Here is a 19,020-nt window from a genome sequence, read left to right on the forward strand (position 1 = left end):
CAGGTCATGATCGCACAGTCACAGGATCAAGCCCTGCACTGGGCCCTTTGTTCAGTGGGGAGTCGACTTGAGATTCTCTCCCTCTGTCCCTCCCCTCCCCTCCAAACAAACAAATATATATATATATGTATATATATATATATATATATATACATATATATATATATTTGAAAACCACTTAGTATTTCAGAACATTGCTAACAAAGCTTGAAAGCAGGAAAAAGTTGTAACAGCAAGTGTGTAACACTCTGAATTAAACAGGCTTTTCCAAGCCAGCTGGAACCCTAACCACTTTTTCTACAAGAGAGGCATGTGCGGGTGCCTAGGTGGATCAGGTCATGATCCCAGGGTCCTTGGATTGAGCCCCGCATCAGACACTCTGCTCAGTGGGAAGCCTGCTTCTCTTCCTCTCTCTGCCTGCTTCTCTGCCTACTTGTGATCTCTGTCTCTCAAATAAATAAATAAGTAAATAAATGAAAAAAATCTAAAAAAAAAAAGAGGGGGGGCACGTGTTTCTCTGAGAAATCAACTGGGAAGGGCAGAGATAAACCTTCTTTCAGCTGGAACTGTCCATAGTTGCCCAGCAAGCAGGCAGCTTCCTCTTCCCCCCACCAAGACTCTTCATAAGGAGGGACCATGAGGGGCGCCTGGCTGGCTCAGTAGGTAGAGCATGCAACTCTTATTCTTGAGCTGGGGTTGTGAGTTCAAGCCCCACGCTGAGCATAGAGCCTACTTAAGAAAAAAAGAAGGGACCATGAGAGGCCTCAACATGTGCAATGGCCATGCATAGCCCAGAGGAAAAGAGAAGGGCAACTGGGGTGCTACCTCTTTACATCTAAGCACCGCGGGAGGGGTACATGCAGAAAGGAGTCCCCAGTGGATGTTGACTACCTGCAAGGGGCTTTATGCATCAGCCCCCCTAAACCACACAGCGATCCCTGAAAAGTAATGCCCCCATGCATGAATAATCCTTTAAAGTGAACACCCCACACAAAAAAGCCCAAAGCTAATAAACTGCCCAAGTTTGCGGGGCCAATTCAATGAAAAAGATGGTATTGAATCTCCAATTCTGTCTGACTCCAAAAAAATGAAGCATATTCTACTGCTTTCTCATTGTTTGATCCTGTGTAGAAGGAATATTGGCAACTTGAGCAGGAAATGCTTGAAATGAAACCAAAATCCTAGAAGTCAGACCTCCTACTGGTTAGTTTATAATGTGTGTCAACTTTTGCAATTTCCCTAGACCAGTATTTTCTTTCCTTCTTTTTTAAATAATCCCTAATCCCACCATGGGGCTCGAACTCAGGATCTTGAGATCAAAGGTCTCATGGTCCCGCAACTAAGCCAGCCAGGTGAATCTGACCAGTATTTCCGAAGCCTCAGTGACACTCAAGAGCCATTTTACCATTTCTTTTTTTTTAATACTTTTATTTATTTGACAGATAGAAATCACAATAATGCCTTGGAGAGGCAGGCAGAGAGAGAGCACAAAGCAGGCTCCCTGTGGAGCAGATAGCCCAATGCGGGGCTCGACCCCAGGACCCTGGGATCATGACCTGAGCCAAAGGCAGAGGCATTAACCCACTGAGCCACCCAGGCGCCCCTACATTTTCTATCATACTTTACAGAGCTACCCAATATAGTTAGTCAATAATTTTTCCAAAATTACTTTCCTGATTAATAATATTCCTGAGGACATAGGTTGGATGTGCTGGTTATTTTTTCCAATACACATGAAAATAAATACCTAACACTAAAAGCATGACCTACCTCCTAAAAATCATTGCATGAACCAGCAGGTGCATGGTTCAGATTTTAGAGGGGTGGGAAACCTGGATGTCCCGGTCGTGCTTAATCTGCCCTGTGCTGCCTCTAACTTCAAGATTTTCCTCCTTGATGGAGGCACACAACTTCCATTTCCAGAGCAGGACTTGAGGTTGGGAAGTCATATCCCCTCCTGTCCCCAGCCCAAGGGGCTGGACATCATAGATGGCTTACCTGTACACAGTCTTTTTTATGAGGGAAATTTTCTTTATTTTTTAAAATTATTTTTAATGAGTTTCTTTTAAAGATTTTATTTATTTGTCAGGGAGAATAAGAAAGGAAGCAGTAGGTAGAGGGAGAAGAGGGCTCCCTACTGAGCAAGGAGCCTGATGTAGGACTCCATCCCAGGACCCTGGATCATGACCTGAGCCTAAGGCAGGTGCTTAACCAAATAAGTCATCCAGGTGTCCCATTGAAAAAAAATTTTTTTAAGTTATAAGTAACCTCCACAACCAGCCTGGGGTTCAAACTCACAACCCAGAAATCAAGAGCCACATGCTTGGGCCACATGGGTGGCTCAGTCAGCTAAGCAACTGAGTCTTGGTTTCAGCTCAGGCCATGATTTCAGGGTCCAGAGATCCAGCCCTATGTCAGATTCTGTGCTCAGCAGGGAGTCTGCTTGAGATTTTCTCTTTCCCTCTCCCTCTGACCCTCCCCCTTCCCATCCTCCTGCTCACTAAAATAAACACATAAACCTTAAAGAACAAAAAGTGGGGAGTCAAGATGGCGTGGAAGTAGGAGGAGGCACCATTTCAACCTGTACCCTAAAGTTTAGAGCTGATTACCTACCAAAGAACTCCGACCACCCATGAAATCAGCCTGAGATCAGAATTATACACGTCTGGATCTCTACAGGAGCAGAAGACACCAGTGGCAGGTAAAGCAGACTGGGAACGTCCAAAGATAAACAAAAGGGGGAGGGAGCCACCAGAGGTGACCGATTGGAAAGTAACACCCCAACACGAGAGTGCTCTGCGTCTGGGGACCAGCATTAACTTGGAGTCTGGTTGAAAGCACTCAAAAAACAAAGAGCAAAGGATCACGGGGGGGGGGGTAATAGTGGGAACCTGGGCGGTTAGGGTCAGGGACCTAAGTCCCCGGACCCAGGACAGCCTCCCCTGGCGCGGAGCCAGAGAGAGTGCGGCGGAGAAATCAGGTCTCCGTCCCTGAGCGGCCACTGCACCTGAACGCCAGCGTGCCCGAGAAAGAGTGGGGTCTGGCTCCCGTGAGGGGCTGGGAGCCTGGCCAGACGGCAATCCTGAAACGCGCGTGTCCCACACCCTCCCTTGGGAAAGGTGCTCATAGGCGCTAGCCTGGAGCTCTGGCAGCCAGAAAAACCAGACATTCCCAGCCCGGGACAGCGGGAAAATCTCAGTGCGTGATCTCTGCTCCGAACCTCTCTGGCGGTCTGGAGCTGCCTAGACAGCCACAGCTGCCCTGGTTTTGGGTACAACGAGGAGCTCCTGCATCCCCAGGGACAGTGACTCAGAACCGACTCTGCCAGCAGCTTTTGCAAAACAGTCTGAGGCTTCTCTCTGAGAGGGAGGTTGGGGTGCTGTTTGCTCTCCTCTAAACCTCCAAAAACCATCAAAAGCTGTCAAGGCGAGAGAAAGCAGATGAAAGAACATAAAATCCCCCAGAGAACAAAAGGCTGAAAAAAACCAGTTTCCTGAAAAAAAAAAAAAAGAGCTCACCCCCTTGAGGGGAGTGGGAGGACCTAACTCAGGGAACATCATTGTCTGAAAACCCACGTGGCAGGCCCCTCCCCCAGAAAACCAACCAGGAAGGAAGAAAAAAAAAAAAAAAAGACTACAAGAGAACAATCACCACTACTTCATAAATACAACTTTTATTTTTAACTCTTTACCAATATTCTGGTTCTTTTTAAATTTTTTAACCTATTTTTTATACTTTTTATAATTTTTTAACCCATTTACCATCACACTGAGATGTCCAGTACATCAAATTCTTTAATAACCTTCTAACCTGAACTTTTTGATACATATACCCGTGTTTTTCTTTTGTTTTTCTATTTTTTTAATTCTTTTTAATTTTAACTTAGTTTAGTCTAGTTTATTCTTTTTTAATTTTTATTTTCTACTATACATATAGAGTTAAACTTCAAGGTAATCCCCTTTCCCCAATCAATGCTACCCCTATAAGCAAACCAGTTTCTAATCCCCCTGTAACTTAGGAAAGTTGAGTCCCTTAACAAAAACATCAAGATACCTTCAGGAAGAATCAAAATAACCTTCCTCACCCACACTGAGAATCTATAACCATTCTCCCAATTTTTCCTTCTGTCAGTGTTTCTGTGAATTTGTGTTTGTCCTAATAATATATAAACCTTATACTTGGGGTTCTTTCTGATGAGGTTCTTCCCTTTTTTTTGCTTATATATACATATTTTTTTCTCTTGTCATATACTTTTATCATTCTTTTTGTCTGTCTGTTTTTGTTTGTATACTCCACAAATCTTACCTTGTGGCCCATTTGGGCTGAGCCTTCTCTTTTATCTTCCCTTTTTTTCCTATCTCTCTCTCTCTTTTTTTTCCCTTTTTTTTCCTTTTTTTTTCCTTTTTTTCCCTCTTTTCTTTCCCCTTTTTTTTTTCTTTCTTCTTCTCTATTTCTTTTTCTTTTCTTTTTTCTCTCATTTGGGTGGGGAATCCTGATTGCACAGAAGCGTTCCAGGGTGAACATTGACTGCACCACAATCGATAAGTCCAGCTGCATCTGTTTAGTCATCTCTTACCAAAATGACTAGGAGGAGGAATACCCAACAGAAGAAAAATACAGAGGATGGGCCTTCTGCAACAGAGCTAATGGCTATCGACATAGACAATATGTCAGAAAAGGAATTCAGACTAACAATTATCCAGGCAATAGCTAGGTTGGAGAAAGCCATGGATGACCAAACAGAATTGATTAGGGCAGAACTGAAAGCCACCAGGGATGATGTTCACAATGTTAGGGCAGAACTGAAAGCCACCAGGGATGATGTTCAAAATGCTCTCAATGAGTTCCAATCCAATCTAAATTCTCTAAAAGCTAGGGTAACTGAGACAGAAGATAGAATTAGTGATCTGGAGGACAAACAGATAGAGAGAAAGGATCAGGAGGAAGCCTGGAACAAACAGCTCAGAAGCCACAAAAACAGAATCAGGGAAATAAACGATGCCATGAAACGTTCCAATGTCAGAATTATTGGAATCCCTGAAGGGGAGGAAAAAGAAAGAAGTCTAGAAGATATAGTGGAAGAAGTTGTCTATGAAAATTTTCCCAATCTCACGAATGGAAACAACGTTCATGTACTAGAGGCAGAAAGATTTCCTCCCAAGATTTTAGATTCTCGAAAGTCCTCACGGCACCTTATCGTTAAAATGGGGAATTATGTTTCAAGAGAGACCCTCTTAAAAGCAGCTAGGACAAAGAAGCTTCTTACATACAGAGGAAAGCCCATTAGAATAACGTCAGACCTTTCCACAGAGACCTGGCAAGCCAGGAAGGGCTGGCAAAATATATTCAGAGTACTAAATGAGAAGAACATGCAACCAAGAATACTCTATCCAGCAAGACTGACATTTAAAATGGAAGGAGAGATAAAGAGTTTCCAAGACCGGCAAGGCTTAAAAGACTATGCAACCACCAAACTGACACTGCAGGAAATATTAAGGGGGGTCCTATAAAAGAGAAAAAATCCTAAGAATATCATTGAACAGAAATATAGAAACAATCTATAGACAGAAAGACTTCAAAGGCAACACGATGTCAATAAAAACCTATCTCTCAATAATCACTCTCAATGTGAATGGCCTAAATGCGCCCATAAAACGACACAGGGTTGCAGATTGGATAAAACGACAGGACCCATCCATATGTTGTCTACAAGAGACCCATTTTGAACCTAAGGATACACCCAGACTGAAAGTGAAGGGATGGAGAAGCATCTTTCATGCCAATGGGCCTCAAAAGAAGGCCAGAGTAGCGATTCTCATATCAGATAAATTAGATTTTAAACTAAAGACTGTAGTCAGAGATACAAAAGGACACTACATAATTCTTAAAGGGACTATCCGACAAGACGATGTAACAACTGTGAATATCTATGCCCCCAATATGGGAGCACCCAATTACATAAGAAAACTATTAATCAAGATAAAGAGTCATATTGATATGAATACAATAATAGTAGGAGATCTTAATACGCCTCTCTCAGAAATAGACAGATCATCGAGGCAGAAAATTAATAAAGAAATAAGAGCATTGAATGAAACATTGGACCAGATGGACCTCATCGACGTATATAGAACATTCCACCCTAAAACAACAGAATACTCATTCTTCTCAAGTGCACATGGAACCTTCTCCAGAATAGACCACATACTGGGTCACAAAGCAGGACTCAACCGATACCAAAAGACTGACATTATTCCCTGCATATTCTCCGATCACAATGCTTTGAAACTGGAGCTCAATCACAAGGAAAAGTTCAGAAGGAACTCAAACACCTGGAAGCTAAAGACCACCTTGCTTAAGAATGCTTGGATCAACCAGGAGATCAAAGACGAACTTAAACAATTCATGGAAACCAATGAGAATGAAGACACCTCGGTCCAAAACCTATGGGATACAGCAAAGGCGGTTCTAAGGGGGAAATACATAGCCATCCAAGCCTCCCTCAAAAACATTGAAAAATCCAGAATACACCAGCTGTCTCTACACCTTAAAGAACTGGAGAATCAACAACAAATCAAACCAAGTCCACATGCAAGAAGGGAAATAATCAAGATTAGAGCAGAGATCAATGAGGTAGAAACGAGAGATACAGTAGAACGTATCAATGAAACTAGAAGCTGGTTTTTTGAAAGAATCAATAAGATCGATAAACCATTGGCCACACTAATCCAAAAGAAAAGAGAGAAAGCCCAAATTAATAAAATTATGAATGAAAAGGGAGAGATCACAACTAACACCAAGGAAATAGAAACAATCATCAGAAATTATTACCAACAGTTATATGCCAATAAGCTAAGCAACCTAGATGAAATGGATGCATTCCTGGAAAGCTACAAACTCCCAAAATTGAACCAGGAAGAAATTGACAATCTGAATAGACCGATATCTAGCAATGAGATTGAAGCAGTGATCAAAAACCTCCCAAAAAACAAGAGCCCAGGACCTGACGGATTCCCTGGGGAATTCTACCAAACTTTCAAAGAAGAAATAACACCAATTCTCCTGAAGCTGTTCCAAAAAATTGAAGCAGAAGGAAAACTTCCAGACTCTTTTTATGAAGCCAGCATTACCCTGATCCCCAAACCAGGCAAAGACCCTACCAAAAAAGAGAATTTCAGACCAATATCACTGATGAATATGGATGCAAAGATTCTCAACAAGATCCTAGCAAACAGGATCCAGCAGCACATTAAAAAGATTATCCACCATGACCAGGTGGGATTCATCCCTGGGTTGCAAGGTTGGTTCAACATTCGCAAATCAATCAGTGTGATAGAACACATCAATAAGAGAAGAGAGAAGAACCACATGGTCCTCTCAATTGATGCAGAAAAAGCATTTGACAAAATCCAGCATCCGTTCCTGATGAAAAGGCTTCAAAGTATAGGGATAGAGGGAACATTCCTGAACTTCATAAAATCTATCTATGAAAGACCCACAGCAAATATCATCCTCAATGGGAAAAAGCTTGCAGCCTTCCCGTTGAGATCAGGAACACGACAAGGATGCCCACTCTCACCACTCTTGTTCAACATAGTATTAGAAGTTCTAGCAATGGCAATCAGACAACAAAGAGAAATCAAAGGTATCCAAATTGGCAAGGAAGAAGTCAAACTCTCTCTCTTCGCAGATGACATGATTCTTTATATGGAAAACTCCAAAGACTCCACCCCCAAACTACTAGAACTCATACAGCAATTCAGTAACGTGGCAGGATACAAAGTCAATGTACAGAAATCAGTGGCTTTTTTATACACCAACAATGAAAATACAGAAAGGGAAATTAGAGAATCGATTCCATTTACTATAGCACCAAGAACCATAAGATACCTGGGAATAAACCTAACCAAAGAAGTAAAGGACCTGTACTCGAGGAACTACAGAACACTCATGAAAGAAACTGAAGAAGACACAAAAAGATGGAAGACTGTTCCATGCTCTTGGATTGGAAGAATAAACATTGTTAAAATGTCTATACTGCCTAGAGCAATCTATACTTTTAATGCCATTCCGATCAAAATTCCACCGATATTTTTCAAAGAGCTGGAGCAAATAATCCTAAAATTTGTATGGAGCCAGAAGAGACCCCGAATTGCTAAGGAAATGTTGAAAAACAAAAACAAAACTGGCGGCATCACGTTACCCGATTTCAAGCTTTACTACAAAGCTGTGATCACCAAGACAGCGTGGTACTGGCATAAAAACAGACACATAGACCAGTGGAACAGAGTGGAGAGCCCAGATATGGACCCTCAACTCTATGGTGAAATAATCTTCGACAAAACAGGAAAAAATATTCAATGGAAAAAAGACAGTCTCTTCAATAAATGGTGCTGGGAAAACTGGACAGCGATATGTAGAAGAATGAAACTCGACCATTCTCTTACACCATACACAAAGATAAACTCGAAATGGATAAAAGACCTCAACGTGAGACAGGAATCTATCAGAATCCTAGAGGAGAACGTAGGCAGTAACCTCTTCGATATCAGTCACAGCAACATTTTTCAAGATATGTCTCCAAAGGCCAAGGAAACAAAAGCAAAAATGAACTTTTGGGACTTCCTCAAGATCAAAAGCTTCTGCACAGCAAAGGAAACAGTCAACAAAACAAAGAGGCAACCCACGGAATGGGAGAAGATATTTGCAAATGACAGTACAGACAAAAGGTTGATATCCAGGATCTATAAAGAACTTCTCAAACTCAACACACACAAAACAGATAATCATATCAAAAAATGGGCAGAAGATATGAACAGACACTTCTCCAATGAAGACATACAAATGACTATCAGACACATGAAAAAATGTTCATCATCACTAGCCATCAGGGAGATTCAAATTAAAACCACATTGAGATACCACCTGACACCAGTTAGAATGGCCAAAATTAGCAAGACAGGAAACAACGTGTGTTGGAGAGGATGTGGAGAAAGAGGAACACTCTTACACTGTTGGTGGGAATGCAAGTTAGTGCAGCCACTTTGGAGAACAGTGTGGAGATTCCTGAAGAAATTAAAAATAGAGCTTCCCTATGACCCTGCAATTGCACTGCTGGGTATTTACCCCAAAGATACAGATGTAGTGAAAAGAAGGGCCATTTGTACCCCAATGTTTATTGCAGCAATGGCTACGGTCGCCAAACTGTGGAAAGAACCAAGATGCCCTTCAACGGATGAATGGATAAGGAAGATGTGGTCCATATACACAATGGAGTATTATGCCTCCATCAGAAAGGATGAATACCCAACTTTTGTAGCAACATGGACGGGACTGGAAGAAATTATGCTGAGCGAAATAAGTCAAGCAGAGAGAGTCAAGTATCATATGGTCTCACTTATTTGTGGAGCATAACAAATAACATGGAGGACATGGGGAGATGGAGAGGAGAGGGAGTTGAGGGAAACTGGAAGGGGAGATGAACCATGAGAGACTATGGACTCTGAAAAACAACTAGAGGGTTATGAAGGGGCGGCGGGGGAGTGGGGGGGTTGGGAGGTTGAGGGACCAGGTGGTGGGTAATGAGGAGGGCACGTACTGCATGGAGCACTGGGTGTGATGCCAAAACAATGAACACTGTTATGCTGTAAATAAACAAATAAAAATAAAAAAAAATACTTTATAAATTACAAAAAAAAAAAAAAAGAACAAAAAAGTGGTATCCTCTACCAATGGAGCCAGCCAGGTGCCCCCATGGGCAAATTCTCTATTGCACTTGGGGATATAATTTCTAGCATGTACTGTATGCAATGTGTCCTTTAAAACCATTCTAAATAAATTGTTCATAAACTGTGATACATTTATGCAACACGATGTTACATAATAGTTTAAAAGTATGATATAGATTAATGTATACATGATATAGAAAGGTGTGTCAGATCTACTATAAGTGTAGAAACTACACTTGTAACGTGGACAACCAGTATGTTCCCACGTGACACGAAAGGTGGGAGTAGACAGATGCACCTGCATAGCCACGAAAGACTTCTAGGTGAATACACCAGAAAGCTTGGCGGTGCGTGGGGCTGGAGTGGGAGACTTTCCTTTTCATCTCATGCCCTTCTGGATTATGTGGATGTCTTCAGAAATCTGAACTACTCTTCAAGAATATTGATTTTTTTAAAAAATGAGTTAAAATCTGAACACAAACCTTAACCCCTACGGACCAGTTCATAAGACAAAAGAAACAATAAATGGATGTCCAGTCAATAGGATCTGCAATGTCCCTCCTGTTGATTTCCCCCTAGCCACAGTGAGAGAGTATCTGTCTCTAAGGCAGAATTCCTGCCCTTCACAACCAAGAATAATGGCCAGACTCCAGAGGAGGGTTCTCCATCTGCCCACTACTGACATTTGGAGCTGGATAAGTCATCATTTGGGGAAGGGGACGATTCTGCACACTATAGGATCCCTGGGCTCCATGAGCAGCTCACCCACCCACCATGCCCACCTCTACCCCGAGAGAAGCACACGGTCCCCACTGTGTGCCAACCCAACACGGGTCCAGGCACTGCCAAATGTCCACCTCCATTTGAAAACCACAGCTCACGAGACACATAACAGAGGGGCCAGATAAAGTGTAAGCAATTCTAGAGGCAAGCATGTAGGTGCGTTATTCACTTAAAGAAAAAGAAAACACAGGAAAGTTCTCAAACCTCAGGGAGAGTGCAGTATCTGAAGAGTTCCTTATCTTCTTGGACATCCTGGATCTTTGAAACCATCTTTTCCGTTGGAGTAAATTCTGACTTTGCAATGGTTACATCTCTCATTATCTTCACTCCCTTTGGTTTCACCTCCCCTTTGCAGATCCTTTCAAACTCGTTCCTAGAGAATTAAATTGGCAGATGATGTCATTACTGCAGGCTCCAGGCACCTGTCTGGCCAGTTCTGGGGAAAGAGTTTCAGAGATTGAGGGAGGGTGGTGTCTCTGCTCCAGACTGACCTCCAGGTCAGGCTGAGTAGTTCTGAGGGTGGAGAGGAGAAAATGACCAGCGCAGCAGCCCGTCTCCTCACTGTGAGGCCGGAGCTCACTGCGGGGACTCACCTATTCCTTAGCCTAGCAGAACAGTGAGGAACCGTCTGTGATGTGGTGTACCTGAGTAACAATGGCAAATAAATTCTCTCACGCTTACCATGGGCCAAGCCCTGGGGTTCAAAGGCATCTGTGTGTACTTCACCTTATCCAGTCCTCACAACACCACTAGGGTGTAAATACGTTTATCATCCCCATTTTACAGGTGTGAAAACAGGAGGAGTAGAAAGTACATTGCTCCAGGACACACAACAGAAGATGTCTGGTTAACATTAAAGCCAGCCAGTCTGGCTCCAGAGCTCATGTTCCTAACTGCTTCCCGATGAACCAGTCACTGAAAAATATCTGAACACACACGCTAATCTTACTCCCATTCCCACTGCAAACACAACATTTTTTTGTAAAACAACCAAGGGTTACTGTACCGAAAGCGTTCAATATCAGCATCAGACACCAAATTCTTAATGACAAGAAACCCATTTTCTTCATAAAACTTTCTCTGTTCTAGGCTTAGAACATTATTATCCCGAGTATACCTAAAGGAGAAAAAGGAATTACAAATAAGTGTAACTGAAAAATCATAACCCAACAACATGTATCATGAGCCTGAGAAACGCTCCTACTCTTCCACCCAGCATTTTTACTTTTTATTTACTCTAAGAAAATAGTCTGAACTTTTTTTTTTTTTAAACAAGTCTGGGGGGAGGGTTTACCCATTTTTTTTAAGTACTCTCTATATCCAATGTGGGGCTCGAACTCACAAACCAGAGGTCAAGGGTCACATGCTCTTCCCATTGAGCCAGCCAGGCCCCTAATCTGAACATTTCTTAAAAGGTTTAAATCTAAAATGTTAACTAGTACTGTTACCAAAAAATAGAAGAATCATTAATTATATCCACTCAATGGGATAGGACTCAGGCCTTAGAAATGAAGAGCTTGGGACCCCTGGGTGACTCAGTCAGTTAATCATGGGCTGGTGATTTCAGCTCAGGTCATGACCTCATAGGTCTGAGATCGAGCCCCCAAATGGTCTGTGGGCTCAGTGGGGAGACTGCTTGAGATTCTCTCCCTCAGCCTCCCCCCCAACTTGCAATGTGTGCACTTTCTCTCTTAAATAAAAGAATCTTTTAAGAAAATGAAGAACATATAATAGCATGTACAGTACTTATTATAATAAAATACACTTAGATTTGTGTAAAACCAAGACACAGGGTACCTGGGTGGCTCAACTGATAGAGCCTCTGCCTTTGGCTCAGGTCATGATCCCAGGGTCTTGGGATCGAGTCCCACATCAGACTCCCTACTTTTCTGCTTTTCCCTCTGCCCCTCCCCCATGTTCCAGATCTCTCACGCTCAAGCGGTCTCTCTCTCTCTCTCAAATAAATAAATAAGATCTTAAAAAGGGTACTTGAAAAAAATGGAAATAAATTTTAAAAACACATTTTGAGTGATTACTTTTATGTAATGGAATTGTGAATGATTTTTCTTAATTCCTTTTCTTCTCTTTCAAATTTGTTTGATAATGAATATGTATGGTTGTTCGGGTAGGAGACAAATTCAATAGATTTTATACTTTAAATTGTCTAAATCATATGCTCTCAGAAGAAATCAAAGGGACAAAATTCAAGTAAGTACATAGCATATGCACAAACTCAGATCACCCAGTCCATTCTTCTCGATTGGAAATGTGGCTCTATGAGAATACTCTATGGAGATTGATGTCTTCCCTCACAAAGGTAATTTAAGATAAACCAAAGACACTAGCTAAGATAGCAATAGGACCACAGCCATTGGCTAACTTGAATGAGGCATAACATGTCTGAATTTGAACAAAATCAGATTATACACCTCTGATATTATTCCTCTTTCTGAACTTTAAAATACATATAAAATTACAGTTGTCTTCAAATTTTTTCCTTGTTCTAATTACACCTTGTCCTGGCAACACATGATTTGTATAATGAATTTTTTAAAGAATTTATTTATTCTTTGTGGAAATAGAGAGAGAGAGAGGTCAGGGGCAGAGGCAGGAGCAGAGGGAGAGGGTGAAGCAGATTTCGTGCTGAGCACAGTCTGACCCATGACTGATCCCACAACCCATGAGATCACGACCTAAGCCAAAAATCGAGTTGGATGCTTAACCCAGTAGCCACCCAGGTGCCCCCGTGTAATGAATTTTCACCAGACAGCATGAGATGTATTTTATATCTTAATTACCACTAGGAAATGCTTTATACACATTGTATGGTTAAGAATGACAATAGATCTACTTACTGGAATTGTGGAGGATGGAAACTGTTAGGAGAAACAGCCCCTGAAGTGGAGTGGGCTACCTAGGTAGTGAATTAAGGTAAATAAAATGAAATTTACGAGTCAACCTTTTCTAGAAACAACAGTCGGCCCTGAATTAGCTCTCGTCAGGGAAGACTGGGTTGCACACACAGCTGCGGACAGGTACGCACAGTTGCTTACATCATCTCATTTCACAGAGCCCAGAGCAGGGGCTGGAAGTCCCAAGACCTTCATCACCTTTCCTGCTGCCCAGAGCAGGAGAATGAGACTCACATGGCTCAGTAACTGGGTCCAAGATCATCCAGCAGAAAATGCCTCAGGCCAGACTCGACCCAGACTCTTTACTTCATAGCTTTCACCAGTTTCTTCCACATACTATTCCTTCCACTAAACTGCCGAACAAATAAAAATTGTAAAGTTCAAATCTAATAGTAAGAAGAAATGTGATCTTCCAAAGAGAAATTGAATTTAGTGGGAATCCATTCTGAAATACAAGAAACCATTTGGCTTGTTACTCTTCCAAAAAAAAAAAAATTCTATTTAATAAACAGTGAGTAGGCTCGAGGGAAAGTATCCACATAGTTTAGTATAATTTTAACTATCTTAAAGAGCTAGAAATTCTTTCTAGTTTTCTATCCAGAGAACGACAGAAAATTTACTTAGCTTCTTCTCAATTTTTTTCATTGTTTCTTTAGCTTAGGAGTGAGTGTAAGAACGGCATTACTCAGGGGCGCCTGGGTCGCTCAGTGGGTTAAAGCCTCTGCCTTTGGCTCAGGTCATGATCCCAGGGTTCTGGGATCGAGCCCCGCATCGGGCTCTCTGCAGACAGCCTTCTTCCTCCTCTCTCTCTCTGCCTGCCTCTCTGCCTACTTGTCATCTCTGTCTGTCAAAAAATAAATAAAATCTTTAAAAAAAAAAGAATGTCATTACTCATAAACATGTTATCTTTATCATGTCTTTATGTAACTGAGGACAGTATAATCCTGTTTTCCTAGGCAAAAAGTTAATGACATTTGTCAGCTACTAGCAAGATGTGGTGGCCAGAAGGCAACATTTCAGTCCATAATTCTTCTTACCATTGTGGGTTCTGGTGGCGGTGACTGCTTTCCTTGGAGAGTTTGTTTAATGATGTGGAAATGTTTCATGTCCTTACTATATAATATTAGTAAACATGAAAAAATGGGTGCACAAAGCTATCTCTACAGGATGGCTGTAATTATGTAAATGCACAGAAAAGAAACACACCAAAACATTGACTGATAATGGTCCATGAGTGTTGGAATTATAGGTCATATTTGGTTTCTTCTCGATACATCTCTGTACTTAGAAAATGCATTGTGAACGGATGCTGAATTTTGTCAATGCTTTTTCTGCATCAATTGAGAGGACCATGTGGTTCTTCTCTCTTCTCTTATTGATTTGTTCTATCACATTGATTGATTTGCGAATGGTCGCCCAACTGTGGAAAGAACCAAGATGCCCTTCAACGGATGAATGGATAAGGAAGATGTGGTCCATGTACACAATGGAGTATTATGCCTCCATCAGAAAGGATGAATACCCAACTTTTGTAGCAACATGGACGGGACTGGAAGAGATTATGCTGAGCGAAATAAGTCAAGCAGAGAGAGTCAAGTATCATATGGTCTCACTTATTTGTGGAGCATAACAAAGAACACGGAGGACATGGGGAGATGGAGAGGAGAGGGAGTTGAGGGAAACTGGAGGGGGAGATGAACCATGAGAGACTGTGGACTCTGAAAAACAACCAGATGGTTTTGAAGGGGCAGGGGGGTGGGAGGTTGAGGAACCAGGTGGTGGGTAATAGGGAGAGCACTGGGTGTGCTACAAAAACAATGAACACTGTTATGCTGAAAATAAAGAAATAAAAAAAAAAGAAAAGAAAAGAAAATGCATTGTGTTTTATGCTTTAGAATCACTGCCTTATGCCAGAACCCACATCTCTTTAGAACCACATAAGGCTGGGAAGAGACAGCTACATGGTTTCCAGGATTGTTTTTAAGCCCCAACCACACGTGCATTCACTGACTGTTTCGGCAGAGTTGTCCAATGCCAGAGTCCCTGACCTCATCTGTCTCTTTAAACTGAAGAGAATGAAGGAGCGCCTGGGTGGCTCAGTGGGTTAAATCCTCTGCCTTCAGCTCAGGTCATGATCCTGGGGCCCTGGGATAGAGCTTTGCATCGGGTTCTCTGCTCCGTGGAGAGCCTGCTTTCCCCTCTCTCTCTCTCTGCCTGCCTCCCTGCCTACTTGTGATCTCTGTCTGTCAAATAAATAAATGAAATCTTTAAAAAGAAAAAGGAGAATGAAAAGGAAAATGCCCCTAGCCATATCTCAAGTGCTCAATGGCCACATGGGGCTCTCAGCAATGGATCTGGATAGTGCTGGTGTAAAACATCTCCACCATGGCAGAAGGTTGATAGGATAGTGCTCTTCTAGGAAACACAGATGAAAAAGAAGCTCTAACCTCAACACTAATAGAGAAGCACCAGCAGGATCTGAATAGTTTTTTTTTTTTTAATTACTATTATTTTCTTAAGTAGGCTCACTGCCCAGCATGGAGCGCAATGCCAGGCTTGTAGTCAGAAGCCTGAGATCAAAAACTGAGCCAGAATCAAGAGAAGGCTCAGGGACTGAGCCACCTAGGCACCCCAGAATTTTCATAATAGTCCCAGACTGGACCTGGAAACCTTCATTCTTGTTCCAGTTAACCTGTCCCCATGCGTTGGTGGTTCTCAGCGTGGGCATGTATCAGAATCAAGTGAGAACAGATTGCTGGGCCCCACTCCGGGGTATGTGGAGTCCACATGCGCCTGGGAATCCGCATGTCTAACAAGTTTCTGGGGGATGTTATTGTTGCTGGTCCTAGGAACACACTTTGTCAACCACTGGTTTCGTTAATTAAATGTCTTTGGTCAAAAGTTTTAATGTCTCCTGGCCTGGGTTTCTGCGTTTCCACTGGTCAAATGAGATTACATAATCACCTTGATCCGCGACAGATTCCAGGTTGCCAGTGGTTCTGCTACATCGTGGCTGGTAGTAAAATTGAAATAAAAGTAACAAGAGACATTCGTAGAATCATTTTTAGGAAGGACGTCAGGATCCTGCACACAGCAACATAGAACCTACTCCCATCACTTACGGAGAAATCCCACGCAGTGTCCTCCTCGCCTCCAAAATACTCCCTGAAAGAGAACACTTAATCGGAGCAGAATAAACAATTCATAAAGCATCTGATGTCCGCGTCCCCTAGTGACATTTTCCGGGATCCGACACAGATGGCGCACACATCGCCTCCGAGAGTAACTCCGAAAGGCCAACCTGGAGAGATCTATCCACTCCTGCGGTGTTCACGGACACCCAGCGGAGCAGCACGCACAGCTCTCCTCAAGGAAGAGCCAGAGGGTGCCGGCCCGCGCCTCCTTCCCAACCCCCGCCAGAGCGCGCTGCTGCCTTAGGGTCCTCCCGCCCGCCTGCCCGTGGCGCTCCACGCTGCCCTGCGCTCAGGTTTACAAACCAAGCGGCTGTGACTGTGCTTCGCGTGCCTCGGGCTCTGGGCGGTCGGATCACGCGCGGCCAAGTGCAGAAAACGCCTCACTAGCTGAGAGCAGGCCCTCGGGAAGAACTTCCACTCTCCCCGGGGCAAGGCGGGAGCCCTAGGAGCCCTAGGAGGGCCCGGGAGGCTGTGGTGGCGCCACATCAGCCCCTGAGGCCGGCATTGTGATGCGGCCCCCGAGCGGGCACGCCGGCCCCCTGGCTGGGAGCTTGGGGCGCCAGGAACCTCCTGCCTCCCCCCCACCGGGCGGCCGGAACAGCTGACACCAATACCGGGACGCGGGCGAGGAGGAAGGGGAAGAGTCGCTGGGCGGCTGTGCCATGAGCCCTGGAGGCCATCACGCTTGCAGACCGAGATCCGCGAAGCCCAAAGGATACCCCGACGCCGGCGGAGCGCTGGCTGAGGTGTCCCAGCACGATGCGCAGTCGGGTGCCTGCGTGGGACTGGTTCATGGCTCCGGGGAGGAGACGAGTCAGCCTGACCTCAGTCTTCACTAGGGGCAGCGGGCGGGACGAGAGCCGAAGGGGCCTGGCCCAGCGCTCGGAACTGCGGGGATTCCGCCTTCTGCAGGGATGCACGGGGCCTCCACGGTCCACGCACTGGCCCACAGTCCAGAGCTGACTTCGTGTCCGCGCGTCCAGCTCCTCCGCAATCACAGAGATCCTGCTGCACAAAGCAGGGAAACTGGTTTTGAAGGGTTTACAAACAGAGTTAAGGTCGCCCAATGAGAAATGAGCCAAAACATGACCCACATTTCCAAACTCTTCAGTCTAGTTTACCCCACTTGTCTGTCTCTCTGCTGCTGAAGTAGCAATTCAGATGTTCAGCTCTATAAGTAATGTGCTGTTCAGAAAATGCGTTTAATTTGTTGGGAATCCAGTGTGAAATATCAGAAACATATTGGCTTTCATTGAAAAAGGAAAAAAGGTACATGAAATAAATGACTGTGAAACGTGTCTGCTCTGCATACTCTAGTATTATTTTAAATTTCCTTAAGAACTACAAGTTCTAGGGGCGCCTGGGTGGCTCAGTGGGTTAAAGCCTCTGCCTTTGGCTTGGTCATGATCCCAGGGTCCTGGGATAGCACCCTGTATCAGGCTCTCTGCTCTGCAGGGAGCCGGCTTCCTCCACTCTCTCTCTTCCTGCCTCTCTGCCTACTTGTGATCTCTGTCCAATAAATAAAATCTTAAAAAAGGGGGGAAAAGGGAACTACAAGTTCTTTTTCTTTCTTTCTTTCTAAGTTTATTTGAATAATCTCTACACCCAACATGTTGGTCGAATTCATGACCCCAGCCTGAGGAAATAAGGTTCCACCAACCAAGCCAGCCAGACACTCCTTCCTTCTTCCCTTCCTTTCTCCCTCCCTTCCTTTCTCGCTCTCCCCTCCCTCCCTTCTTCCCTTCTTTCTTCCATCTTCCCTCCCTTCCCTACCCCTTCTTCCTTCTTTCTCTCATTTTTTCTCTTTTTCTCTCTTTCTTTTTTCTTTTCTCTTCTTTCTTTCTTTCTTTCTCTTTCTCTGTCTCTTTTTCTTCTTTTTCCAACAGTTTAAATACTTCAGGGACAAATAACCAGGATTCCAGCCACCATCATCAAGGTCATACACATCCATCACCTCTCAAAGCTCCCTCCCACATTCTTGCCCTCATTATTTTGTGTGTATGTGGTAAGGACACAACCATAAGATCTACTCTCTTAGCAAATTTTCAGTAGATAATGCAGCATTGCGAGCTAGGGACACTATACTGTATTGTAGATCTCCAGAACTATGTACCTAGCATACCTGAAACTTGGTAGCCTAAAACCATCCCCTCTCCATTCTCCCCTCCCTTCACCTCTAGTAACCACCATTTTCTCTGCTTCCAGGAGTTTGGCTCTTAAAGTCCTCCTATAAGTGGTAGCGGGTAGTATTAATCCTGTGATTGGCTTATTTTGCTTAGCATTGTGCCCTCAAGCTAAATCCATGTTGTCACAATGTCATTTGTAGTCACAAAGGGCAGGATCTCTTCCCTAATTAGAGTTGAGTCATATTCCATTTGTGTGCCTACCATATTTTCTTTATCC

The 19,020-nt window shown here is 43.5% G+C and overlaps 1 protein-coding gene across 1 annotated transcript in view; it reads right to left on the reverse strand.

Moving 5' to 3' along the window:
* LOC123946784 (phytanoyl-CoA dioxygenase, peroxisomal-like) overlaps positions 1 to 17,429 on the reverse strand; it is a 28,798-nt gene extending 11,369 nt beyond the window's left edge. The window contains exons 1-4 of the mRNA XM_046012527.1: positions 17,337 to 17,429; positions 13,367 to 13,425; positions 11,518 to 11,628; positions 10,716 to 10,884 (exon numbers count right to left, since the gene is read on the reverse strand). Coding sequence (XP_045868483.1) covers positions 10,716 to 10,884; positions 11,518 to 11,628; positions 13,367 to 13,425; positions 17,337 to 17,411 — 414 coding nt within the window. The 5' untranslated portion in view covers positions 17,412 to 17,429. The remainder of the gene's footprint in view (positions 1 to 10,715; positions 10,885 to 11,517; positions 11,629 to 13,366; positions 13,426 to 17,336) is intronic.
* Positions 17,430 to 19,020: the final 1,591 nt, after the last annotated feature.

Source organism: Meles meles, chromosome 7, assembly GCF_922984935.1.
Source record: "Meles meles chromosome 7, mMelMel3.1 paternal haplotype, whole genome shotgun sequence".
Lineage (NCBI taxonomy): Eukaryota > Metazoa > Chordata > Mammalia > Carnivora > Mustelidae > Meles > Meles meles.